The 27,483-nt window shown below is 42.0% G+C and overlaps 1 protein-coding gene across 1 annotated transcript in view; it reads right to left on the bottom strand.

Moving 5' to 3' along the window:
* LOC129106751 (neurexin-3b-like) overlaps positions 1-27,483 on the bottom strand; it is a 270,033-nt gene that overhangs the window by 202,774 nt on the left and 39,776 nt on the right. The window contains 2 exon segments of the mRNA XM_054617965.1: positions 267-290; positions 1,768-2,069. Of these exon segments, the coding sequence (XP_054473940.1) occupies positions 267-290; positions 1,768-2,069 (326 nt within the window).

Genomic DNA, 27,483 nt, shown 5'->3' with positions numbered 1-27,483 from the left:
AAAAAAGTAAAAGCCAAAGTGAAAAAAAAACAGGATGGGGGATTGTGGGGTAAAGAAGGAGGTTGTTCGCAGGTCAGGGAGGAAATTGAGAAGAAGCGAAGAAAGAATTTCCTGGTAATACAAACCCATCTCCTCATTTTTTGATAAGAGTGTCTAGGATGGAACTCAAAGAGAACGAATAAAAGAAGAGAGGGGGAGGGGACACACGGCAAACCCAAAAAAAAGACAATAAGAATGATATCTACCAGACAATGTAGTTTGTTTACCATAGCGTGTCCAATGCCTGATTGCTTTCCAGAAAAAGGGGAAGAAAGGAAATCAAAAGAATAGTGAACAAAAAAGGTTGTTAATAAGGATGGACAGAAAACAAAAAACAAAAGCAACGATGAAGAATAAGGATGTTAGTTAGTACATTAGTTGGTTAGATATTGATTAGTAGTAAAAATGACTTTAACCATGGATGAGTTAGTGTTGGGGTGAAAAAAACACTACATGATTTGTCAGAGATTTCGCTGCAGTAATAAGTGCCAGCTTGCCATCCTAGCCAAATTTTCTACACCAGAGTCCGGCAGGAAAACCAAAGAGAGGTACATTAAGATAGGTCAGGGACTTTCACATCAAATTTGTGTAGGATGGCTTTAACCCCAAAATAACTTGTAGTGTTTTTTTCACCCTTATTCTAGCAAATACTTCCTTTCAAAGAGGAAAGAAATTGAAAGTGAGAGTGAGAGAAAGACAGATCTGTAAAAAGAGAGAAAGAAAGCGGGCAAGCAGCCCTTGGCTCTTAGCATCTAACCTACTAACCTGTGTGCTATCCTGTTGGGATATCCCCTACACCTATTTACTAACCTCTGGGGCAAAAGCTTACTGTCAGCAAGGGTCAGGAAATCGGCACTTACTTGTTGTGCTGCTCTGAGAGCAACACTAAACGCTGTCTCACCTTGCAGACAAATTAAAAGGTCGACCGAGACAATGAACAACTCCATACTTTTACAGCACTGGCTCTCATTATTCTGTACCCCACTCCTACAGCCTCCTGCAGACAGCACCGACTCATACTAGCACCAGCCAACCGCATTACAAGCTAACTATAAATCACATTAAGAAAAGGGTAAACAAAATCTGTCAAGTAACAAATTCTGCTTATGTACAACCGATGCACGTCTTTTATGGAAATGCATTTGTATCTATAATAAGCACCCTGATCATCTGAGCTATAAATACTGCATTAATGGACGGCTCAAAGGCAAACAATCTGCCTGGTTTTAAAGTGAAAGTCTTTATTCTCCAGCATAAAAAAAATAAAGATAGCGACAGCTCCTGATGGAAGTGTCAGCTTAGAGGAGAGTGAAGCAAAATAGAATTATCAGATCACTTTAATTTGAAGACACAGGGAACTCAAGTTCAATAAGCCGATAGATAGGACAGAGGAAATCACCTAGAATAACGGTACCTTGACTTAGCTATCAATCACATGAGACAGAACTGCTTTTCCCTATTTTTCGAACTATTCATTAACCTAAAAAAGAAATTGAACAATGATATAAATTAAATGGAATAGATGTAATTGTAAAGACAACCAAAAGTATAATGAGATTCATCTCAATAGTGTATCTGAACTGTGGCGATGGAATGGCAACCAATCAGAAAAAGGTGACATCTTTAACGCCGTCTCTCTCTCAAAAGCTCTTGGAAGCAGGTAATCTAAAGCGAAAAATAAAGTCAACCTGTCTCCAAACTCTGTCCATCACTGCTACCCCCGATTACCTGTCTCAGGTTGCGCGTCACTTTGATGTCATGCCAGTTGTTGTCGTTGAACTTTCCATTGACTGGCTCAACGATGGCCTCAAAGGCACCGGAGCCCAGGTTGATGACCAGGGAGACGGCCCCGTCTTTTAGGGCCAGGTTGACATAGTCTGCGGATTTCCCCGTGTGGAGGAGGAGGCCGTTACGTTGCCAGGTCTTGAAGGACAGCGTGATCTCGTCGCTGCTGCTCTGAATGGGGTTCTGCGACAGGTCGTAGCAAAAATACTCCGAGCCCCGGAAGGTTGCCACGTTCTCCTCCCTCCCTGGAACGACAAGGGAAGAAATGTTCGAAATAAACAGGATTGATATACTTTTCAGGACAGTCAGAGAAGGCAAGCGTTACATTTTCAGCACTGACATTAACCACCTGATGATTCACAATTCAAATATTTCTTTCCTCATGAGGTATGTAAAGACCAGCAGTCATTATAACATTCATTATCGCATTACTAAAGACATGAAACCAGCCCAGCATCGGTCATGAAGAAGCCTTAGTTAATATGAGAACCACTGGATGCTGCAGAGAATGTAAAAACAGGCGCACACAATGCACTGCTCACCATAATTACAGCTATGATAATCCCATCAGTCAGTTCACATCATAAAATCCTATCTGTACAACCGTGGGTTCGGGTTTCGCATATGGCCTCCAGACAGACAGGCTACTTATGATGGAACACTATTCCCTGCTAATGGTGTGCATAAATCAAACTTATCCTGATTTTACAGTTTTATATCGCCCCACTGTTGCAAAGTGACTTCCTGAGCCCATTTTTTAGATCGACATCGAGAGTAAGGTGAGACAGCTCCAGACAGAAGGGGGGGCAAAAATAAAATTGCTGGGCTGAGGGTAAGTAAAGACTCTTCAAGAAAGAAAGAGTGGAAGAGGTGAGTAATATTTCTTTCTGATGTGTGATGAAATAATTGACACTTCTCCTGCTGCCTCTTAAAAGGTGCTATGACAATCTCAGGTCAGCATGGGTCTGGGTGAAGCTATTAGAGACAAGGTCATACTCACTGTCAATTGTGTTACAGCGTGTGTTAAGTTGGATAAAGCACCACTGACTCAAGGGCAGGGCTGGAAGATTCCTCCTCCAAGAACACAGTGTTCAAGGCAGCACCTTTCACAAATTGCACCTTCAGAAAAAGCCCTGCTAACATACCGAACCAACTAACCGCTGTGGCACTTCGAAACAGTAACTATGTCATTACCTGCCAACAATACAATTTTCAGCTTGACATTTCATTTTCGCAGCGTCCTGAATTTTCTTTTGTGTGCTCAAAAGTCACGGGGGCCACGAGTGAAAAGAGAGAAAGGAAAAGAGAGAGATGAGAAAGCTAAAGAGAGCAACGGCACACGGGCTGCAGGCTGTACAGCTTCAGTTTGTTGTTTTGGATCAGGCTATATGTAAACATGAGGGAGAAGCATTGTGGGGCTGGAAGAGAGATACAGAAGCAGGGAAGAAATGAGAATGAGAACATTGAGAGAGAAACAAAAGGGAAGTGGAGTGGGGCCGTGGGATGACGGGCTGCTGATTCCGGACACGGACAAATACTCCCCTCGGCGTCAAACTCATGTCTCTGCACAACACAGAGACAAGAGGAAACAGCATGGGAGGCAACAAAGGCCCTGTGAAAGCCCTCATCCATGTGCCAGGGGAATAAATAGAAACCCATTATTACCACTGGGACAGCGCAACACAGAGAGGCAACAGAATATACATAAGAGAATACAAAAAAACCTCTATCTCAACTGATTTCATGCATCTAATCTAAGAAATTGCACAAGCATTCACTGCATGACAATCCTGTAGATACTTTATCTATATAATATTATCCATGCACAATTGTAAAAATGTTTGTGAAAACTGACAAAAAACATACCTGGCACATAAATTCCATCAATCCTGCCATTGTGACTTTTATAATATATTTTTGTATATATATATATATATATATATATATATATATATATATATATATATATATAAGCTGGTCCACATTGAATTTGTGGTTGATAATAGTTTAGCAGATTCCCTCATTTCTACGTTATTTTAGTGCTAACTGGCAAATGCTTATTTCTAAGATGATAAACATAAAAAAATATATATCTGCTGTTAATCTATTGCTATAGGGGGACTGTGGCTTAGTGGTAGAGCAGGGTCGACCTCCAGTCAGACGATTGGTGGTTCGAGCCCCGGGTTCGGCAGTCCATGTCAATGTGTTCTTAGGCAAGACTCTTAACCCCAAGTTGCTCCCGAAGGCTGTGCCATGGGGGTGTGAATGGGTATGAATGATTATGAGTCCGATGGGCAGGTGGCCCCTTGCATTGTAGCCCCTGCTATCAGTGTATGAATGGGTGAATGATGACATGTAGTGTAAAAGCACTTTGAGTGGTCATAGGACTAGACAAAAACGCTATACATGTCCATTTACCATAATCTTAAGTAGTTTGCATTGTCATTGTAAGCATGTTAGCCGACTTCCGGCCTGATGTTAGGCTCTGTTCCCGAAGCATTTATGGCTTATGACCGAGATACACTCATCAACATCGGAGAAAGGAGCACAGGGATTGGTTTAAGTGCAGCAGACTTTGACACAATCACTGCCAACTCCGTCACATGACCAGCCTGCCAGACCAAGCATCACCGAAGGCGGTGTGAGGGAAGAGAGGGAAGAGGGCCAGCATAAGAGCTAGGCTGGCCCAGCTTGGACCTGAGCTCATTCCACTAGCCAGCCTGCCCTTGGCTGATGTCGGTCGCAGGAAATTGAACTGGATGAGATGGGACGAGTGTGCCCACATCAGAAAACACCAAAAACTAAACATAAAACTATGTCACTTTTGGAGAAAAAAATCCAAAATATTTGGTCCTCTTGAAGATTGATAAATCTTTGTAATACTGAATTTCATTGTAGAAAAAACTACAGCCAGCCTCCCTCTTTCCTGCATAGCTTTTATCTCTAATCACCATATATTTTTCAACTAAATACTAATACTGTAATAAAAGGCCATCAGTATATGATGTGTTTGAGTCTCCGTATGTGTATTCATTAAAATTATGCAATTACAAAGTTGTAGTGGAGCTGAGGGAGACTATCAATAAAACATTGTCGCTATGAATAATAGAGAGAGCAAACTGATATAATGTATTATTTGTGCACCTAAGCAATATTAAACCCGAGGTAAGTGAATAGGAATCCATAAAAAGCAGGGAAATGTATTGCCTGTTGAGACATGTTCTGTGCAGATCTGTGGCTTTCAAATCGATCATATAGCGGGGTCATTTTCCCTTATTTTCGCCATAGTCATCAATATTCCATTTGCTTGCAGCCTGGCCCAAGCACTGGGGGCTGGGGTTTCGATTTCAAAATCCACTGGAAGCAATTATCTCCCTCATTATCATCTCCCCTTCTCTTCCGCTCCCCCTCACCATACACACCCATGCTGCCTGAGCTCGCTCCCCAGCCTGACCCCAAGGGCCTTGGAGCAGGGAGTGCTGGCCCCTCACAGAGCTCCGGTCCTCAACCTTTCACCTCTTTAAGATCAGCACAGGATGTCACACTGTCCCTCATCACTGTGGGAGGCAAAAGGCTTAATGCACGAGCAGGGAATTCAAATGACTTAAATGACAGGATTAGAGAAAGGATGTATTGTGATTATTGTGGCAAAACACCAACTTTAGCCGGAGCTACAGCTGTACGGCTGCCAAGCCCATAAGCTCACTGCACAAGGATGCTTGCTGGGCAACACACACTGACACTAGTCCCTAGGAGACTTTTTTTCTCTGCTGAAGTGAACTCAATCTGGGCTGACATCGGACACATCAACTGCATGTTTGCACTACATTTGCAGATATAAAAGCCTGAAGTTCCAGACCTAAACTTAGAAAGCTAAGTTCTGCTTTTAGCTATTGTTGTCTGTGTGACACCCTCTGGAACCAAAGTTGTTCAAGGTTGCGGTGTCATCCCAAACAATGCATTTAACAGAATCTGAAAAGCCATGCCTCCTCTCGCCCTCTCTGTCCTGCTCTGTGTCTATTCCATTTTCTTTTCCTCCATCCCCTAAGTGAGAAATTAGCATCATTTGCTAATAACAGTTCAAGCAGCGGGGTTAGCCTGACGCAGCCCAACAAGAACAGTGTGCTTCACCGCTTCCCTACGTGAGGCTAACACTAACCATGCAGCTCTGCGGCTTAAAGCTCAACGGTGAGCCATCACATGTCAAGAGAATTTGGAGCACCACGGCTGATGCGTCTCCTTAAAGGCAGGCGAGACTGTCAGACAGGCTTATGTTGGAGGGAGATTTGGTAGAAATAATATATATATATATATATAAATACATACATATATATATATACATACATACACATATACACATATATATACATACATATATAAACATATACATACACATATATACACATATACTGTATATACATACATATATATACATTTACATACATATATACATATACATACATACATACATATATACATACATATATACATATATATCTATATATATATAGATATATATATTTACATAGAAATGTTATTTCTTTGTAAAAAGAAAAAACATTAATTCATTAAACTTGTTTTCTTTTCTTTTTACAAAATGTACCATATGTGTGTGTGTGTGTTCTTTATGACAACTTTCAAGACGTCACGTGACATATCCTAAAAGTTAAAGTTCATTGTCCCCGTGACACTTCTTATCTCGTGTTTCGCGTAACCCTGCAGAGCCGTGGCGGACAACCTGTCTGAGACTTGTTTTTTTTACGTCTGCGAGCACAGACGGAGGGTAGAGTGACAAAGAGAGAGACAAAAGAGAGAGATATACATAAACAGAAGTGACACGGAGGAAGCAAAATAGTCTAAAACAAAAGGAAGCGAGAGATGGAAGCAGAGACTGCGAGGGAGAAAGAGGAAAGAGAAGAGAGGGGGGAAATAAAAGCAGAGAGAGTTTGGTAGACAGAGAGACGGTGAGAGAGTGGCAGATGGAGGGAGAGAGAGACAGAGGTTCTTCCAATGGCTCTCCAGAGAAACAAAGTGACAGTGTGTGTTAAGAGTGGCAGTGAAGAGCTGTCCCTGTGACTTGTGATTCCAGCACTGATAAACCTTATTACTGCACCTAATAACACAGCACACCCACCAAACCATGGTCTCTCTTTCTCTCCTTTTACCTCACCTCTAAGCTGAGGAATAGCACCACACATCCAACACTCTCTCTGAGGTTCACAGTCGGAAGATGCATGCAATATTCCCCAAAGAAATGCTTTTAAATAAGTAACTAAGAATTACGATTTCAAAGATTCTTGAAAGACCTCCTGCTGAAAAAAAAACATGACGTTTAGAGTTCAGAAACCATCATCGCTTATAGTACATGCTCATCGTATTGCAATATTTACAAAGCACATAAATAAAGTAAACCCTTCCCAACTTCAAAAATGTTCGGGCAATAGAAGCTGCTGCAGAGAGAAAGAGGCAGACTTAGAAGAACGCTGCATTTTAACTGCGACGGAGATGACTCATTATTGTACAGTCACATGTAGGGGGGCCAGCTTCTACAGTATATGAGACACTGTGATTAGCTTCAGTGGACTGGTCATTTTATCAACAGACCTGCACAGAGAGCAGGTCAACGAGTTGACTTTGTGTTTCAGGCGTCTCATTGGCTGATGTGCGTAGGCTAAACCCAGTGAACTTGTCTGAGAGACTCAGGGGAGAATAGGGTGGTGTCTGTGTTTGTAGGCTACAGGGATGGAGTGGACGTCTGTCTGTCCTACACTTTGGACTTGAGTATCTCTTGTATGCGATGGACTTCCATGAAATTTGGTAGAGAGAACGAGTTCCATTAATTCCCTACATACATTCCTTTAGTGCCACCCATGCTGCCACAGTGAGACATTTTTACATCAAACTCTTCTGCTCTTGATGAGATTCCGTTTGGTAATGGTGGTAATCAGAGGATGAATTCTAATTCATTTGATGAGTTCCTGCCTTTTCTTTAGCCGTACCTTGTTTTCAGACTGTCAACAATGTATACACGATTAAATATACAAGGTGGATTAAAAACACTCTTTAAATAGTGTACCCTACAGTATGTCTTTTTCCTTTAGCACTGCTTTGGAGGACAAAACATGTTGCACTTACACAAACGTTTTATGCCCACAAGTTCACGAAAACCTTCACTAAGTAAGTTACTTAGATGCTGTTTAATATATATATTTACAGTATATGTATATATATATATATATATATATATACATATATACACACACACACACACACACACACACACACACACACACATAAAATGAATGTGGATCAAATTTCGTAATTTGATTTGAGCATGTTAGAGTGAGGTAAATTGTCGTTCAGTGTAGACAAGGCCCAGGGCTCCCCTCTGGATACTGGCTGAGACAAGCTAGTCCCTGTCACCTTCAGTGCGTTTTTCAGCATGTTTGTGTGTGTGTGTGTGTGTGTGTGTGTGTGTGTGTGTGTGTGTGAGTGTCACTGAATCTCCTTATTGGCTGCCGATGGTGGAGTCTCCATGGAGAGAGTGATGAGGTTTGGAGTGTCAACAGGGGGGTGGTGTGAATGGTGGTGGTGAATGAGGGCGAGATGGAGGGTGTCTAAAGAATGGGGGCAGGCGCCTGAGGTCCAATCCCATCAACTGGGGCAATTGTGCGGAGCGAACACTGGAGCGAAGAGGTGGGGGTCGAGGATGAGTTTGCAAAAGAGAGAGAGGGAGTAAGACAGGGATGTGGTGACTGCACTCCTATTACTGATGGTGGGGCCATTAAGAGCAGAAGGGTGTTTGGAATCCCAGAGAGACAGGGACTAAAAGATCTCAGACTAGACTTTTACTTATCCTCTCAATGTACACAATGCTTATAAATGTGAGGAGAGCAAATGAAAATGCTTCTCTTGATATTTACATCATATCTTGGAAAGAATACCACCAGTCTAAGCAGTATGTAAATTCAAATACTGAGACCTGAAGCTCAAGATCAAAATTATTTTCAAACTGCCAGAGTTGAAATGACAACTGTATTTACTGAACAGAGTTAGTCTGTTCTGTTACTGCAGAGCATGGTGACGTGGACACTCACTATGTTTGTGTGTGTGTGTGTGGGTGTGTGTGTGTGTGTGTGTGTGTGTGTGTGTGTGTGTGTGTGTGTGTGTGTGTGTGTGTGTGTGTGTGTGTGTGTGTGTGTGTGTGTGTGTGTGTGTGTGTGTGTGTGTGTGTGTGTGAACAAGTCAACCTTGATTTCAACCAATTTTGAGATAGACACTTGAATTAGACTAAATATAGAGTACATTTTCATCAAAAGATAAACACAATCAGCTGAGGTGATGTGATGCATGACTGTGTACATCTAAAGCCCAATTCATGTCCACTAAAAGGCAAACATCTCCATTTGCTCTTGAAATCTGCATGAAAATAACAACTGATTTAAAAAAAGCAGGTCGCTAATTAAACAATCTGGAATGCCGTCTTCGTGTATTCTTAAAGTGAGGCAGTTGAGTGATTGAAAGGATTCAAAATAGGAGGTAAAGAACGGCAAATAAGAAACAACTGCATGAAATAACATTGTTTCTGTTAAAACTAGCATAGTTGTGACTATAACATGAAACTGGTGCTGTGGAAATTTGTACGAGTAGCTGTAGTAGGTAACAGGTGATTCCACAGAGCTCAATGTTTGTTTTTGTTCCATTACCCAATATTTAACTGCCTTTATTTGTATGTACTTGGCCATTATTTGAATACTGCCTTTGATGTGTGAATCTAAAATATGAAGCTATTTGTGAAAGGACTCTTCTACATGAGGAAGGAGGAGCTGGGAATCAAACCACTAACCCTGTGATCAGTGGACAGCCCGCTCTACCCCCCAAATCTCCTGAGCCACAGTTACCCCTGGAAATTGCTGGAACTTGACATACAACCAGATTCATCATATCTGCCTACAGTATTTATTTAGAGTCTGCTTTAGTTGGCCTTATCCAACATTTAAGAATGAGTCAAGAAATGATCACATTCATATTAATAATTCATTCAAATCACTTAGATTGCTCATCAGCAGGGTGAGATGGTCAAGCATCATGATTAGAATTTAAACACAAAAAAAACACCTTGTTTCAAAGCTGCTAATAGAAAGGCAAAAGGCAGATCCTGTCAGAAAAGGCATGTCCGTGGGAAAATACCTCTTTAAAATAAATACTGCTCGGCTGGAGGGAACATCTTGACACGGTTCTGATGACATCACTGAATCTTCAGAGGTCTGCTTTTCAGCTTTGAGCGTGTGTTCATGCTGTCACGTACTGACTGAATGACTGTAGGCAGAGCGTTCATGAATCCTTTTTTTAAATGGCAGTAACTCAGGATTACAATATTATGGAGTCATCCGCGGTCTGCATTATTTCTGTCAACAATCAAACGATCTTCGACAGTGTGTCTCCTGAACGCCGACTATTGCATCAGCCTGACAGCTGCCATCCTGAGCCAGAATGGGAAGTGACGGCAGAGAGCATTGTATGGGTTTCATATTCTCCACCATTCTGCAGAGCAGTGCCTTGGTAGACTTGCATCACTCTGCATCTGCGTGGGTTTGAGAGTTATTTGTTGTCTTCTGTCTGCCTGACACATTATATGTTTGACCGTAAAATTTGCTTTTCTTACTGTGATCCAAATCATTTAATTACTTTAAGCTACATATAATGAATGTATATTGTAATGGACCACCTACGCAATTTGCTGTGAGCATTCACTTGCATAGTGAACAAGCTATCAATAATGTGAATGTTTTGTATGTATGTGAATGTGTACACATGTTTGTATAGTGTTTGTATGTGAGGGGAGGCTTGCTCCGGGCGGGGCCTTCCCTGGAGCCTGTCAATCATCCAGAGTGGCGTTGCCTTATTGGCTATTATCTCTCCTGTCAGAAGCACGGCCGTGCCTCCAACTCACCACATCAGTCTCTGTCAGTTCACACGCTGCCTGTGGATAGAGCCGTGGAGCATGAAGCTGCATGCTACTGTTATCATTACTTTAGTGACATATGCTGCTTTAGCCCAAGACTCCATCAACAAATGTCACCTCTGGGACCACGACGAGTAAAAAAAATATAATTTGACTAATAAATGTATAATTCTGCCTCATTTTCTATAACTGATGACTCTAATACTTTATCACGTTCCTCACTGAGCACAAGCAGGAGCAGCAACTACAAAAAATGGTTTTAAATGGTTGCAAATCAGTAATTCTCACTTTTCTTATTATGTACTTAAAGCATTTTGATTGGTTTAATTTTAATTTGATGGGTAACAGTCTTCCTCGACTTCTCTGTTGTTTAATTCTAGGCTTTGTTTATTGCTTACGTTGACACAGTTTCTAAATTTGTAATGCCACAAGGGAGATATGAGAGCCAACATAAAATGCATTTGCAATTACCACTGAGGGGATGATGGGAAGGTTTTCAGCAGTTCTTACTTACAGAACATCCAATATGTACTAAAGTCTACAAATGACTATAATAAATAGTAAATGCTATTTATACTAACAAAATGTTTTTGGTGGATTAATTATATTCAGATAGTAATGAGGATGTTTATTTCTATGGTCCTGAATCCATAAAAAATGTGTTGAATGTATGATGGTAAGGCCAGGACTGTAATGTATTATTTGATTATTTCATACTTAACATGTCACTTTATTTAGAAATTTGAACAAGAATAAAGCAAACTTTAACCAACTGAACTACCGGTTGTCATGTTTTTCCTTTTTTTAAATGACATTACAAATATGATTTTTGACTTTGTGTAAAATGACGCAACAAAACTTGAAGCAGGAACTCTAAACTAATGAGCGCCAGACAGAAGCACAGTCCCTCTCCTGCACTTGAAACAGATTAGCACACATTCCTAGTTGCAGCTGAGGCCAACTAATATTTATTACCTCTATAACTTACTCCCCTGTGTACTGCCAGAACATTTAGCTGCGTGCAGGAAGGCGAGGGGTTAAAAGGGGAACAGCGGTACCATAAAAGGGACAATGAAATAAACATGACTCACCGTGAAAGAGCCCTTAAAACCAATATAATCTGGATGGCGGAGAAGAGCAGGGTGCCAAAGGCGGTTAAATACAAGCACCCCCCTCAGGCTTCAACTGAGACCTCCTCTCATCAGCCAATCACATCGAGGGCTGTTTGTAAGCTGAGGTAAACGCCACTTCAGTTAAATTATTGTCCACTTAGACACTGAGTAAATCATTTTACGGTGCACTAAGAGACATGGGATGACAGATGACTAAGTCACTCTTTTATAAGACAATTTCCTGATAACATGTATAACTTAGTTCAATAATATGGTCTTGGATATAAAACACGAGAATTTGGGATAAAGCTGCAAGACATTCCACATTCAGCTCAGCGAAATGAAGGAGAAAACCCACTGCTGTAGCTTTAAATCCAGCTGGAACCAGTTGTAGCCTGTAGCCAAAACAATATGTGACTCTCACTCTGCTCGTGCGAGTGTGTGTGTGTGTGTGTGTGTGTGCGTGTGTGCAGGCATTTGCAGCCATGTTCTTCTTCAAGAGATAAGAGTAACGATGGATTGCGCTCACCTTTCTCTAGCTTTCTCCTTTTAACCTTTAACTGCAGGGCTGATTGCAAATTCCACACTATTGTGATACTGTGATTGTAAAGGCCGTGTAGGATGCGGTATGTCTCAGCGTATAGGCACATGAAGTCTACAGTACAGTATGTAAATAAGCACTTAAAACATCAATGGGAGAACAGTAATTTGGCGACATCCAGCCACACCAGTCACACAACACACATGCACTCCCTCACGTGGCGGTAACACTGATGCTCGAGGCCGGGCCACCGTGCGCCTGGATGCTTCCCCCCTACATTTTCACTCCGGATCCTGCACTTTCCACCTCTCTCCTTCATCCACCTCTCTCCTTCATTCTGTCCCTTTCCTTTCACTCCTACGCCACATATGTTTTCATGAAAAGTGTGTACGCAGCTCTGGGGGATGGGGGATGGTTAAAGCCTTCAGTACGCTTCCTGAGCTTGGCGTGGATGAACCAAACTCAGCAGCTCTAGCGTTCCCTGGTCTCCCCGCAGGTTTCTAAAATTAGCAGAGAGGATCCACCATAGCCTCTCCAGGGAGATGCAGGGACCAACTGACATGTATGTATTTTCATGGAATCATCGGGACCGTCATGCCTCCCTCCAGCAATGCTAGATTTCTAGCGTCTTTGAGGTACATGTGTATGCTTTCTCCCTTACATACTGAGCCACCATGTGCATGTCGAGATCCTGCATATAAGTGCATATGTGTGGGTGTGTTTTATGAAAGCTGCAAGCTGCTTTCCAAATCCCATTTGGCTGCAATCAAATCATATGATCTTGACATGCAGAGGGAACAGGAATTCCTGTCATTGAGGAAAGTGGTATTTACTGTTTGTGGAGCAAACCCTGCCCACTGTTACTATGACTATGCTAATCCTAGCCGGTCGGGGTAGCGCCACAGACTGTTTTGCTGCCTGGTGAATGGCACTGCAAAGGCTTTCCCCTGCAGCAAGCATATGCTTGCACATGCATACAACATGCAGGGTGGTACCCAGGATGGACGTCATGATACTGCAAGCATCCACCTTACAAAGGTGTCTTCAGCATGAAATAAGTGACTGAATACAAAAAAAGCGGGTTGTTTTCTGACCTCTGACGTTCCTAATAGACAGAAGAACATCCCTATGATAAAAGGACATGCACACAATGAGAGCTGAATGAGATACTTGAAAATGAAACATGCCCACCAAAAATCTAAAAATTACACAGGTATATGCAACCAAGACAGCCCCCCCCACACACACACACACTCGCTGCTGCCAGGCTACCATCTAGCTTGGAAGTCAATAACATTATCCTCTCCCCATCTCGGCGACGGTTATTAGTCTGGAGAGCCAAACGTCTCTCTTCAATGACACTCTGGAGATGAAGAGATAAATCATCATACTGAAAGGATGAGTGTGTTGAGGAGTGAGAGAGAATAGGAATCAGACAAAGAGAGGAAGAGAGAGAAAGGTACACTAGAGCACAGACTCAGAGGAAGAGACATTTCATTCGGGTGGTATGACTTTCTATAATTTGTAGAGTACAGATGATGTGAAGACAAGTCTTTCTGAACGCATGAACTGATGTTCAGCTTCACAAATCTACCTCTTTCTGAGAGCTGTACCCCTGAGTCTCTCTCTCCCTCTCTTCTCCCTCCTTCTGTCACACTCACTCTAGTCTCCATCTCCCCCTCCTTTGCTTTATCAAAAAGAGAAAGGTGCCTTTATTTGGCCTGGTAAAAGCATCTCCTTTGTTACTCACTCACTCACTCCCCTCTTCATTTCACTCCGCTCTCCCTCCACTGGGACCATTCGAAATACAAGGAGAGAGGAACAAACGCCAGAAGGCTCACTAGTAGTTGGATAACACGCAAGTTTACACCTCATGGACTTGTGTGCCCCATTTCCATTGTGCTTAATGCATTACATCAACAAATGTAGACTCTCGAAATCTGAGTGAGTCATTTTACTGCTGTGTGTCAGAATACATCCCCAAAAGAAAATAATCCATTACTATTGAAGTTGTCTTACATTCATTTGTCTTAAAAAAAAATCTTAAAAATTCCTGAATTTTCTTTATCAAAATTGTTTTAGGGTCACAGTGACTCACAACGCAATTATCTTAAAAGTCTACCTGAAATTAAAATACATTTTTGCTGCGACATCAGTACATTACATTACAGTCATTTAGCAGACGCTTTTATCCAAAGCGACTTACAGTCAGTAGTATATTACATATCATTCACCCATTCACACACTGATGACAGGCTACCATGCAAGGTGCCACCATCAGACTCTAACTAACATTCATGCAACATCCAGTCCACACCGATGGCAAGCCTTCAGGAGCAACTTGGGGTTAAGTGTCTTGCCCCAGTACATTTTATTCAAGTCTCAGAGCCCAATACATAAGTGCTCTAAAGGAATGCATGTTTGGTACCAGAAGATGATGTCATTACTGATAATTCCAATATCTCTGTGGGTTGGCGCTAAAAATACTTCTTAATATCGCCTCAGGTCCAACGGGCGATCAGAACCGGCACATACCCAGCTGGCTGTTAGCCTTTGCAGAGTGCTGAGTTTACTGAATTATGTTGCAGTGAATTTTGACAGTCAGTCATTTGCCCCCCAGCTCTCTGTTATGAAGGCTGAACGCATCACTAAATGTGTGGGAGCTGCCAATGGTTCAGCATTTTGAAATAACATGAATGAAAAGTAACATCTAGTGGGTATCAGAGCCAACTTTAACGAGCTAGAAGTTAGCCTAGCTTTTTAGCGCTCCAGTCAGTAGCCAACCAGAGTCCTGAAGCTCAGACACTTGTTTTACAGATATGTCCAAAAACAGTTTTATCCTCTTTTGAAATAGAGCTTTGGATAAAAGCGTCTGCTAAATGACTGTAATGTAATGTAATGTAAATAAGGGAAAATATGAAAAATAGCTGCAGAGTCATTAGAGTTTATATTTCTCAACATAAAAAGTGGAGAAAATCATAATTTAAAGGGGAGCCGCACAGGAAACATTCAAGTCCTTTTGCATGTCCCGCTTTTCTCAAACCAAAAAGGAAGCAACACACGTCTGTGAGATGAAAATGTTAAACTCATTCAACAGTCATGTGTGTGTGTGTGTGTGTGTGTGTGTGTGTGGCCCAATGTATGTAAATATCAATTCCCGTTTGACAGCTGGCTGTATGGAAGAATGGTCAGCTCCATGTTGCAGGCTGTCGCTCCAAATGTCTATTTCTGTAGCTTGTATCAATGTGTGTGTGTGTGTGTGCACACATGTGTTTGACCAGTTCAAGCTGGTGAGGAGTGCAGATGTTGCTCCACACCAGAGGCTGCTCCATATGGAGGGGGGGCTGAAGCACAGGTGGGTGCAGAAAAAGAGGGGGCATGTGTGTGGTGGCGTTTAGGATGCTGGGAATGATGCTGATCTAGAAGCAGAGACTTTATTGTATCCAAACTTCAACATGTTCCTTATAGTTAGTGGGGATGTGAGCAACCTATCGTGTCAGTTCTACTTAAATGGTTTCTAGCAACATAATGACCTTTACTGCATTATACCTGACCGACAGCCCCAGAAGGATTCAGTGAAGAGGAGCTAATTTACATTGAGGATACTGGGCAAGAAGGAGGACAAAGACTAAATACAAACAAAGAGACACAACAATAAAGTGCTGTTGCCAAACCTCAGAGGAGTATTACAACCAGCTCATGAAATGGCCATTAGAGGAAACACTGAGCTTAGTGATGCCTGTTTATTGCACATTTGTGTATATGTGTGTTCTCTGGTATTTAGTCGAACACTTTGTCCACAGTGTGCTACACCTGAAACATTAATGAGCAGTGGTGGGATGGGAAGAGGGAAAAATTGCTAAACTGCCATTTCGAACTCTGTGGATTTGTAATTATTCATGGTGACACATTTAATCTGATGTGGCTGAGGAATCAAGGAGCAGCGGCTCCACAGCCGAACTTAATGTTAGCCAAAAAGGCTGGCTATGTCTACTTCAGCTTTTTCTCCTGAAAAATATACCATCTGCAGACTGTTAAAATACTGTGAACTTTTCATAACAAGAGCATCAACTCCAGAGGACAGCAGAGGCACTATATGGGGACACGACGTAGCAAAAAAAAGTGTGTTCAGACTCCATACTATCTCTGGAGGTCTGGATATAAAAAGATGAAACACATCATACACGTTGGACGCAGACACACAAACCACACCAGGGATGACCCCCAAGCACAAACGCTAACTGGTAGATAACAGTAGTCCATTAAGTAACAGCTCCAGAGGTTGACTCCTATTTCTGCACTTCACAGTGGAGGACGAGCAGGGCAGACCACCACGGAAACGCTCAAAAACTTATTAGGCCTTAAATTTAGATCAGTAATTCATAAAAGACGACCTCAAACCAGGCCTCGGCTGAGCGTAGCGAAATAAGAATACCGAGGTCGGGAGCTTTGGAGGAAATCGCAGTGTGAGCGGTGTGTGTGTTTGCGAGAGCTTGTGCATATGAATGGAGCTCTTTCACAGAACTTTCGGTTTCAATTTATGATCCATTAACTTGTAATAAGTGCCATACGTTCCCTCGTGCCCTGCGAATCAACAGCGAGGGGAGTGAGAAGGAGAAGGGAAAGGGCATTTAGAAGTCGGCCACACAGCTACACAATGTGGCGATTAGCACGGTTCCAGTCTATGATGTGGCATTTAACAGACGCCCACATTAGTATAGAGCCATGGGGGTTCATCCAGCAGTCACATCATGCTGGATTCATGTGTGACCTGCCTACATATTAAACTAGCATCTCTTTCATCTGCCCAATGACTTGGTGGCTGTTGGTTCCAATCAGCCAATCAGAATGAAGCTTTTCAAACCTTCTTTTACAAAATGGTCGGAGCAGCAACCATCTCGCCATCCTCTGACTTCTCAGTGGCTCACAGACCAGCAGGGCGACTTTTAGTAACACCAGTTCTATGATAACAAATGGAGCCAGTGCAGTGTTCCTGCAGCTCACCTCCTCCCTGCTCATCAACGAGGCTAGTAGAGATGCTATAATTCAGGACGGGCCTGCATTCAACCCCGACCCACCTCCAGATAGGCTGCAGGATGGGTCCCTGACAGCAGCCTCACTGCTCCCTTGCCTGTTGAGCCCAAAGTGAAAAACAACACCTGGTCGGCTCTCTTTTAAAGCACGGGAGTTTTTTATTTTTATTTATTTTTGTCAACGGGATGATTCAGCTGAAAAGAAGACGCATTTTCTCAATGTCTACTGCAACACAGCTGACAAAATATTTTTACATCCTGAAAAAATGCCACGGAAGGAACCGCTGAGACTAAAATAATCAGTATGTTAATCGTCACTGTATTAGTGGTGACCCTTGACCATAGGCCTCACTACAAATAGTTTAATGCAGTGAAATGCAGTATCGACATATGTTTGGATCGGTTTATATGGATGGCGTATGTGTGTGAAATATAAGTTGATGCTGGAGACTTTTACTTACTATTTACTGACGATTATATGTTTATATACATATGTAATCATATGCGTTTGAATTGAACATGTGTACACACATACATGCATTTGTTACATGTGTGAGTGAGTGTCTGTCTTCTTTACCATCATGCATATCAGGTATGGTATGTGACATAAAGAATGGTCCTTATGTAACATGACATGACATCACTGCACTTTCTCTAATCGTCAAAAACATAGCATCAATGTCTGTTCTCACAGAAAAATTACTTGGCAACAGCGAGGACCAGAAGTAAAATTGCTGCTGCTCTAAATGGCAAAAAAGTTTGCACTGATTCTTGCACAGCGTGCTGATGAAGATAAGGGTCTTCTTCGGGGCTAAAGTGGTAATCACAGCATTTTCCTCAGCAAACACAAGCCGTGTAAAAACACTGGCAGCAAAAGAAAAGCAAAGAGGAAAAATCAAATACTGGCTAAATCAACAAACTTGAAGCAAGTGGTGCCATGAATATTCCCGTTAGCCCCCGAGGGCAACTCCACATCCTGCATAAAGTAGTCTCTCTCACCCGCTACCCCCCTTTCTTCTCCACGCCTTGACTTCAAAGACTCTCTTAAAGAATCCAAGTCAGGTGGAGGGGGGGGGGGGGGGGAGAGAGATTAAGCACACAATATGCTGAGTGCATGCCATATCACACATCTCACACTCTTTTATGTGTTAATCACTGCCAGTGCAGCAGTGGACAGAAGACGAATGAGAATGTGATGAAGATTTAGGTCGTGGGAAGCGACTGGTACTGCCCGTCTCCCCCCTGAACGGCACCGAGATTTCTTGACATCTGCTTGCTTTATAATTTGTATTCACTTCTGCGACTATGGCAGAGTGTTAGGACCATATGCCACATGAAAGGAAAACATTCTGACCTTTCAAGCTCAATCAGAAAATGTGACGATGGCAGTGAACTTGGCACCTCCCTGAAAACTCAACTGATGATTCTTTAAAAACCTCTGAGGAATAACCAAGTGGGCTGAGTAAGTTCATTAGCCGGGGTCCCATCTGAATAATAAAGGGATGCAGGTACTACAGCCTGTGACACTTTAAAGTGTCTGCTGGGAGAGAAGGGGAAGATGGGGAAGGAGACCAAGACCTCTCAGACAGAGCCCAGGCTTTGATATACAGTAACAGGAAGGACCTCTCTTTTTTTTAAGAAATAATGAAAAATGTAAAAAGCCAGGCCTGAGTCTGGCAGGCTGAGAGCTCTATCAGGGCCAAGCCACACATCTATCAGGGAGAGGCACTAAAGCTATTGGGCATAAGGCATAGAGGCATGAAGAGAGAGGCTATTTCCATGGGGAGTCCTCGGAGAGGCCAGGCCCAACCTGCTAGTGAAGCCCAGCAATGAGAGGTCTCTCTGGGGGACTGCAGAGGATAAGAGGCCCCGGCGGAAGAACTCTCCCGTCAGCACTTCAATCACGCCTAATCCCTGCTTAGTACACCCACTGCTATGGCAAGGAGAAGGGGGGGGCTAGGAGGCTAAGAGAAGGATGAAGAGAAACAGAGGGAAGATAAAAGCTGTGGAAAAAGGAAAAAAGATTAAGAGAAAGACGGAGATGAGAGACAAAGGGGGAAAAATTGCCAAAGGAACCATCAAAGGTGAGCAAGTGGAGATAGAATGTGAAACTGAGAGTGGGGATGCATACGCGGGCGCAATAAAAGCATCAGAGCAGCCTCTGCCAACACTTACGTATATTTGTAATTTCAAATATAATCCAGGTCAGAAGAAAGCAGAGCAAACAGACGTGATGCATGAATTATATATCACCATCAACGAACATGCAGGGGAAATAAAATCTTGTAAGTGATAGCAAAATCAAAACTTCAAAGAAAATGACCTCCAGCTATACATTATAATCAAAGCGTTTTTGGTAAATGTGGCCCTCAGTTTCTATTAATTTCATTGTAACATATCACATTACAACCAGGTAGCGTGGGTAGGTTTGAAGCAGGGTGAAAGAGGATCTGCTTGGCTGTCTTTAAGGAAGAAAAGAGTCCCTGCCATGCCACACCAGCAGAAACACAACCGGAAAAATAAGTGTTCTCCTTGTCAGACAAATTACATGTTCCCGCTGTACTGGTTTTCTACAGAAGCTGCTTGTGTTATTCAGCAGTGGATAGGATTATCCCTAAAAAAAGCCAAGTGAAACAATCTATGTGCAGATGTAAAAAAAAAAAAAAAAAAAAAAAAAAAAAAAAAAAGAGACACACTTCTGAAGATACATCCCTCGCTCCAAGATGAAGGGAGCGAGGGATGCAAATCTGCTCTGTTGACCTGGTATTACTTTTACCTCTAAACATCTAAACCTAATCTGATGAAGGCCGCATATGTGTGTTTCCACATGTGTATGTGCGGCTGTAAGCGGGTGTGCTGTCTGGATGGAGTGATGGAGCGGCGAGAAAGAGAAGAGGAAAGAGGGATGGAGAAGGAGCAGATGGACGAGGGGAGATCAGTGAAAGAGGATTACGGCACGTCAAACCATCATCGCACTCATAAAATCAGTCCACCCACATTGCTTCAGAGGCTGCGGAGCCAATGTAGAGCAGGGATAATTTAAGGCTACCAGTCCATCACCCTCTTTTACTCCAGATAGTAAACTGCTGCTGAGAGGGCGTGGACAGAAGAGACAGTTCAAATTAAGCGCAGGGGATTCTACAAGAAAGGGCGATTGAGAGTGCGTCAGAATAAATTGTAAAGGGTGATAGTGCATGAAAGCTGTGATAGGGATTATCTAGGTAAGAGGGCAAAAGGCTGTGTATGTATTACTTAGTCAAAAATGAGTGGGGACGGACATAAGTGTTCTGTGTCTGTTCACGCCTGTGTGTGTGTGTGTGTGTGTGTGTGTGTGTGTGTGTGTGTGTGTGTGTGTGTGTGTGTGTGTGTGTGTGTGTGTGTGTGTGTGTGTGTGTGTGTGTGTGTGTGATAGGGAAGGGCTGCATGTGCTGGAAATGTTAGTTAGGGGAGAATCTGCAACAGGAGTGCTCTAGGCAACAGGAGTGCTCTAGGCACTTACCTGACATTTGATTTTCACTGGTAACCACAGCATGACTATTAGCCCGCAGTCAAAGATGACAACTGCGTGGAACTTTACATTAACACGAACTGAAAATCAAAAGAATCAACGCTGCTCTACAGTTTACAAAATTGGTTCCTCTCTGAGCTGCTGCTTGTTGCGTGTGATAGAATCTGACACCTTCTTTTTTTCCTCCTGATTTCCCACTAGCAAATTTCCTAGGGTTATCTTTCCTGCAGCATACGCATGTGCTTACATCCTCTGAGCTGCTTTGAGCGGTAAGATAAAATGATGTGGAATACCCATATTTACAGCAACATTTCAACATGCTCTCAGCACCAGCAGTATTTTCTACAGGGGTCTATATGGAATACGACCAACTCAAAATGTTTACACATCAAGGTTGCTGACAAATGCTCTAATATGTAAACCTAATAAAGCCTCTGGCAAAACATGCTCACACAGTCACACTTATTCTATAATTAACATAAACCTCAACAAACAAAGAATATTGATATGAGCCTCCTGCTGTGCAATGATTTAGATTAGATTTTTCCCTTTTTTTTTTTGTTTTGTTTGTAGTAAAAATAAAATAATCTCATATATTTTATTTTGCAGGAATTTTAAATTAAGCCTTGGATTGGAACCTTTGATCACAGTACGTTGCAGAGTAGTGAATGTGTGATTTCAGCACCACGGTCAGCACCAGAGATGACTACCAGTGTCTAGAACAAGATTCAGGTTACACTAGAAAAGAAACGATTTGTATGACTTGTTGTTTGGTCAGATAAGTGTGGGAGGAGGGCCTTCTGAAGCTATTCAACCACTTTGAACTGTGTATACTGGGCTCTTAATGCGTTTCAATAAGCCTGTTGATAATTTCAGCACAATGGACAAGTCCACCCTGGGCCTGCTTCTGCATCTACGTTCACTTAGATGACATGCCTTTAGATTCAATTCCCCCGTTGAAATTGTTTAGAGTGAAGGCTGAGTCAGACTGAAGATTGAATCTGAATTCTGAAAATGTCTGAAATCCGGCAACCACAAGTTGTATGGAGATCAGCGTGGAGGGTCGGCATGACTTTGACACTGAAGACTAGGGTTTGACTGCTGGAATCCTGAACTGCAAGCAGCCAGGATCACTTGCATCTCTTACTTTAATCTCTTTGGTTAAGGTAAGAGAGAGATTGTGATTTTGGTTACATAAATAATCATCAGGCTCTATGAGTACTGTACTTATCTTGCTTTGAGCTAACTGCTAATGTTAGCATGGTAACATGCTTTTTGTTCATAAACTAAAGTATTCGACAAATAAGAACTTTAACCTGATGATGACACTTAATGGAAAAGTTCTCATGGAGATCTGTATCAAAGTTCAAGACAACCCAAAAGTTATCAAGACATTTCACTCAAAAGTACAAATGGTTCCTAGAGAACAAGTCAAGGGATCACCAAATCACTAGGCTTCATCCTCTGGGGAACATGGGTGTCTGTTGAAAATCTTAAGGTTTTCAGTCTGGACCAAAGTGGTAGACCAGCTAACATTGCTACACCTAGAACCACACTGCAAGTGACCGGGTCGTATCCTTTGATAAAGTCACTATTTTTTCAAATAAAACCAAAGCTATAATCTGTCCCTAAACTTAACTAAGTGCTGTTGGTTCCTGAATACAACATAAAATGCATATCAAGCTTTGATATATACAAGCCTATTAATGTTTTGTTTTTAATACTGTTAGTAAAACTCACATGCAAATCAAGTAAGGGCACTTATTCTGAAAATAGTACACACACACACACACACACACACACACACACACACACACACACACACACACACACACACACACACACACACACACACATATATATTTATATATATATATACACATATATATACAGCGGGTAAAATAAGTATTGAACACGTCACCATTTTTCTCAGTAAATATATTTCTAAAGGTGCTATTGACATGACATTTTCACCAGATGTCGGTAACAACCCAAGTAATCCATACATACAAAGTAAACAAAACAAATAAGTTCAGAAATTAAGTTATGTGTAATAAAATGGAATGACACAGGGAAAAAGCATTGAACACATGAAGAAAGGGAGGTGCAAAAAGGCGTGGAAAGCCAAGACACCAGCTGAAATCTATCAGTAATTAGAAAGCAATCATGCCCCTTGTCAGTGCAAATTAATATCAGCTGGTTCAGTCCCAACTGATGGCCTATAAAAAGATGTCTCATTACCAAGGTGTCGCACAAGAAACATCTCATGATGGGTAAAAACAAAGAGCTCTCTCAAGACCTTCGCAACCTTATTGTTGCAAAACATACTGATGGCATTGGTTACAGAAGGATTTCTAAACTGAAAATAATTATCAGAAGAGTTGTCCAAGAGCCAAGGACCACTTGTGGAGAGCTTCAGAAAGACCTGGAATTAGCAGGTACAATTGTTCCAAAGAAAACAATAAGTAATGCACTCAACCGCCGTGGCCTGTATGCACGCTCACCACGCAAGACTCCATTGCTGAAGAAAAAGCATGTTGAAGCTCGTTTAAAGTTTGCTGCACAACATTTAGACAAGCCTGTGAAATACTGGGAGAATATAGTGATAGTGATATAGACTTGAATCCAATAGAAAATCTATGGAAAGAACTAAAGATCAGAGTTCATAGAAGAGGCCCACGGAACCTTCAAGATTTGAAGAAGTTTGTGTGGAAGAATGGGCCAAAATCACACCTGAGCAACGCATGCGACTAGTTTCTCCATACAGGAGGCGTCTTGAAGCTTTCATTACCAACAAAGGCTTTTGTACAGAGCTTTTGTACAGAGTATTACTAGAAGAGTACTAGAAGCGTATATGTATCTGCATATACCTTTTGTAGTTATGTCATATGCATGTCGTACAGAATAGACTAAGGCTTTTTCTGGCAGCTAGTGTGGCCTGAAGAGTTGAGGACTGGGCACCCCACGAGAAAAGGTCTCATCTTGTCTTTGAAGGCCTGCCAACAAGGAAGCACTCCTGGCTCACTGGTCAGTTCTGTAAACTCTCTCATCCCTTTCTACTTCCCAGCCTACCAACTGCCCTTGAAAAAAAAGAAAAAAGAAAAGGTAAAGGACATCTCCACTAGGGGGGCCTACGAAGCATGAATCAGTTTTCTTATGGTCTTTGTTGTGATGCTTGCATCTGTACAATTCCCATCATTGGTGCCAACCCACGTGGCTGCATTCACTGATTTCCCATGAACCTACGCTCTCAATGTTACACCACATTTAAAATGGCCGATGATTAGGGCCATCTGTGGTGGGCGGGCTCCATGCTAACACCCTGGAACAGAATGGATGGTGCATCCCAGGTCCATCTGTGCCTGTACATACAGATATGTACACAGGGGAGGTGCAGGGACATGCCTGTGTGCTCACATTAACTGTACGTATGCACACGGACACAAAGTCACAAACAAACTGAGACACACACTCAAACACTAGAATACAAATAGGAAACCAGAGAGAAGGAGGGAGGGAGGAGGGGAGATAAGAGCAGGAACACAGGATGCTCCAAACCTTAGTGATAGCAACGAGGCTTGGACTCCCTTTTTTAATAAACCCACACTTGGTGTCCCTGGCAGACTTTCTCAGCAGATACACTCTGCTGCATATCCGAAACAGCAAGAGAGCGGGAGGATATTAATTAGCACAGCACGAGATCAGTCAAGTTGGTTTGAAGAGGCGCAGTATCTTCCCAATGTTTGATGAGTTGTCATCAGGTCAGTAAAAATAAACACATCATACAGCCTCGGAAAAGTCTGATCACGCTTACAAATAAGCATAAGAACACAAGAAGTGCTTGAGTACATGCCGCAATTAACATGTCAAGGAGTTGCTTTGGAAATGCCATTAAGGGGTTTTGAAATTGTGACTCACTCAGGATGATTTGAGTCAGAATTATGTGACCTTGAGGCAAATATGTTGTCTTTGAGGATGCACACTTTGCTTCTGACAAATGAGTTGATGACTATCATGTGTTCATGTCAGCTTAGAGAAAAAAACTGGTACATACAGAGGTGTAGTACTCAAGGCCATCACTAGCTCTCCTTATTTATGTCACCCTAGGCATTTGGAAACCATTATGCACAAGGGTCAAGCTGGAAGATGTTTTATTTGAGTGACATAATAGATCTAACGCTCCCAGGCAAAGAGGGACAGGAGAATTATGCAGCTTTCAGAAGAGCCATTTGTCATCCCTTTTTTTTTGCTTTTCTGTTGGCCTTCTCTACTGTGTCTGTTTGTTTATTTGGTTTTTTTTTTGCTCCCCTGTGCTAAAAAGAGATGAATCCATTTTGTGCTTTAGTGTGTGGGAAAAATTCCAACAACAAACGTTTTACAGCCCTCCCTCTTCACGGGAGCTGAGAGGAGCTCAGCTATTTTTACTACGGGGGAGAGAAGGCGAGGCAAGTGGAAACACAAGCACGCTCATCATTCTGCTGCTGGTGGAGATGGGGAAGCTGAGAAAGAATAATTTGGCTTTGTTCTTTACAGACTAGCGGCAATACAAAATCCTTTCTGTTTACCTTTCCCCAAAAAATACAATCCTAAGGTGAGGCACTTTTCATAACAACATGTATGCCATGACAGAGCACACATGGATACATAGAGGAAAGCTGTGATTATTCCTTCACATCCCTCCTTTACACTTGGCGGGAGGAAAGAGGAGCTTTCGTGGGAAAATTGTGCAAAGGGAGAGAGGGAAACGGTTAATGGAACTCATTTATAATCTAAATGACAACCAGCTCTAGTAGAGACAAAAAGACTGAGTGAGGGAAATGCTGGAAGACAGCTCAAAAGGGAGGACTGGGAGGTGAGGCTGAGATTGGAGAGGGACTGTGGGCTACTGGGAGGCTGCGGCTCCCCTTAGCATCTGGGTGAAGTTCATTAAGCAGTCGGTCTGTTGTGGAGAGAATTCGTTATGAACAGAGGTGGGAAACGGCTGAGGCTGTTGCTTCAAGGTCACAGCTCGTCCTCTGGGGTCAGCAACGTTAAGAAAAGGGGAATGGAGATGATAATGATGAAGCTGATAGTGACAATGATGATGGATGAAGCACAGACACTCTTTTCTCTGCTCCACACTGTGTATCTACCAATGTAACAGAGCCCACATTAAGTCAATGGCCAGTAACAAAAAAGGAAATAAAGTGTTCACTGGGACAAGGAGAACACATAGAAAGATGTTTCATATCTCATTAGCCACATGCTACCATTTAACACAGCATCCAGGTGTGAAATTCAATTTAAACTGGGTTTGTCTCATACATATATATGTGTAAGTGACAGCTGAGCACAATGGTTAGAGGGAAACATAAAGCCCCCTGAATTATGTCTTTTATGAACACAATGAGAAATTATTGTCAATTGTTGTTAATGACAGTATCTGCCAAACATATTTCATTTTTATATCCACTTACAGAATCTAAAACATGATGTTTTGGCCCTTTTTAGCCAACATGGCTCTGGGGATTGCCTTGATATTTGCTTAACACATTGAAGCCCCCCTCATGATAATGTGTAATTCCTTTGGAGATCCTCAGAGTTTTCATCTAGCGCCACCAGGTCAGGTCAAAATTTCAGTTTGTCTAATACTTTGGTTTATTTTAAAATCCTACTGGCCTCAGCTGTGCTGAATAAACCAGATGCAGGACTCACACACAGACCACCTCCATAGAACTTTCATAAGAAATAACAATGTAGCGCTCACTGAACAAAAGTTTGCAACTGACCATTATCCTAGCAACAATTAAATGTCATGCAAGACTTATTAAGAAAAAACATTTAGAAGTACATACATGTGTTAACGAGGAGAGAGAGTTTTGTACAAAGAAACACAATTTGATACACTTCCCATTCCCCTCCTTGAGTTATTAGCATGTGATCTAATAACACATAATAACATAAGAGTTGGGTATGTCCTTTGCATTATTTTAAGTAGGAACTCTTGGAAAATAACCCTGATGATGTCATTAGGATCATCTCTGCTTGGACCAAGAGACAAGTTTATAAAAGAAAGCCAGTGGAAATGGTAGCAAAAACATGCTTGACATTTTCTGTATGTTTGGATAAGGTTACTGTAAGTCATGTTGATTAAACCCAAGAATCTGAATTTGATTTTAACTGTGTTAAAATTAATATTAAGAAGGCAATAAACATTCCATTTTGAATAATGTAAATAACTATTGTAAAACTTGCACATCCAGTGTCTGTCATGCAGATGTTGTAGCTCCTTGTCTTTAAGGAATGGAGGATTCTTCTGATTGTTTTTTCCATAAAGACATTTGTTAATTCAATACATTAATCTACTGCTTTAGTCCAGACAGACTTTCATCACAGCGCAAATTCCTTCTGTTTAAACGTTGTGTGAAGTAAAATACACCGCCACTCTTTCTAAGGATTTAGTTTGATCTAAAAACGCCTGTTCTCATCAATTCTTCAGTTTTATTTGATCCCTGTGTCCC

This window comes from Anoplopoma fimbria, chromosome 18 (assembly GCF_027596085.1).
Source record: "Anoplopoma fimbria isolate UVic2021 breed Golden Eagle Sablefish chromosome 18, Afim_UVic_2022, whole genome shotgun sequence".
Lineage (NCBI taxonomy): Eukaryota > Metazoa > Chordata > Actinopteri > Perciformes > Anoplopomatidae > Anoplopoma > Anoplopoma fimbria.
The sequence above is the reverse complement of the archived record's forward strand: the minus strand, read 5'-3'. Positions and strand labels throughout refer to the sequence as shown.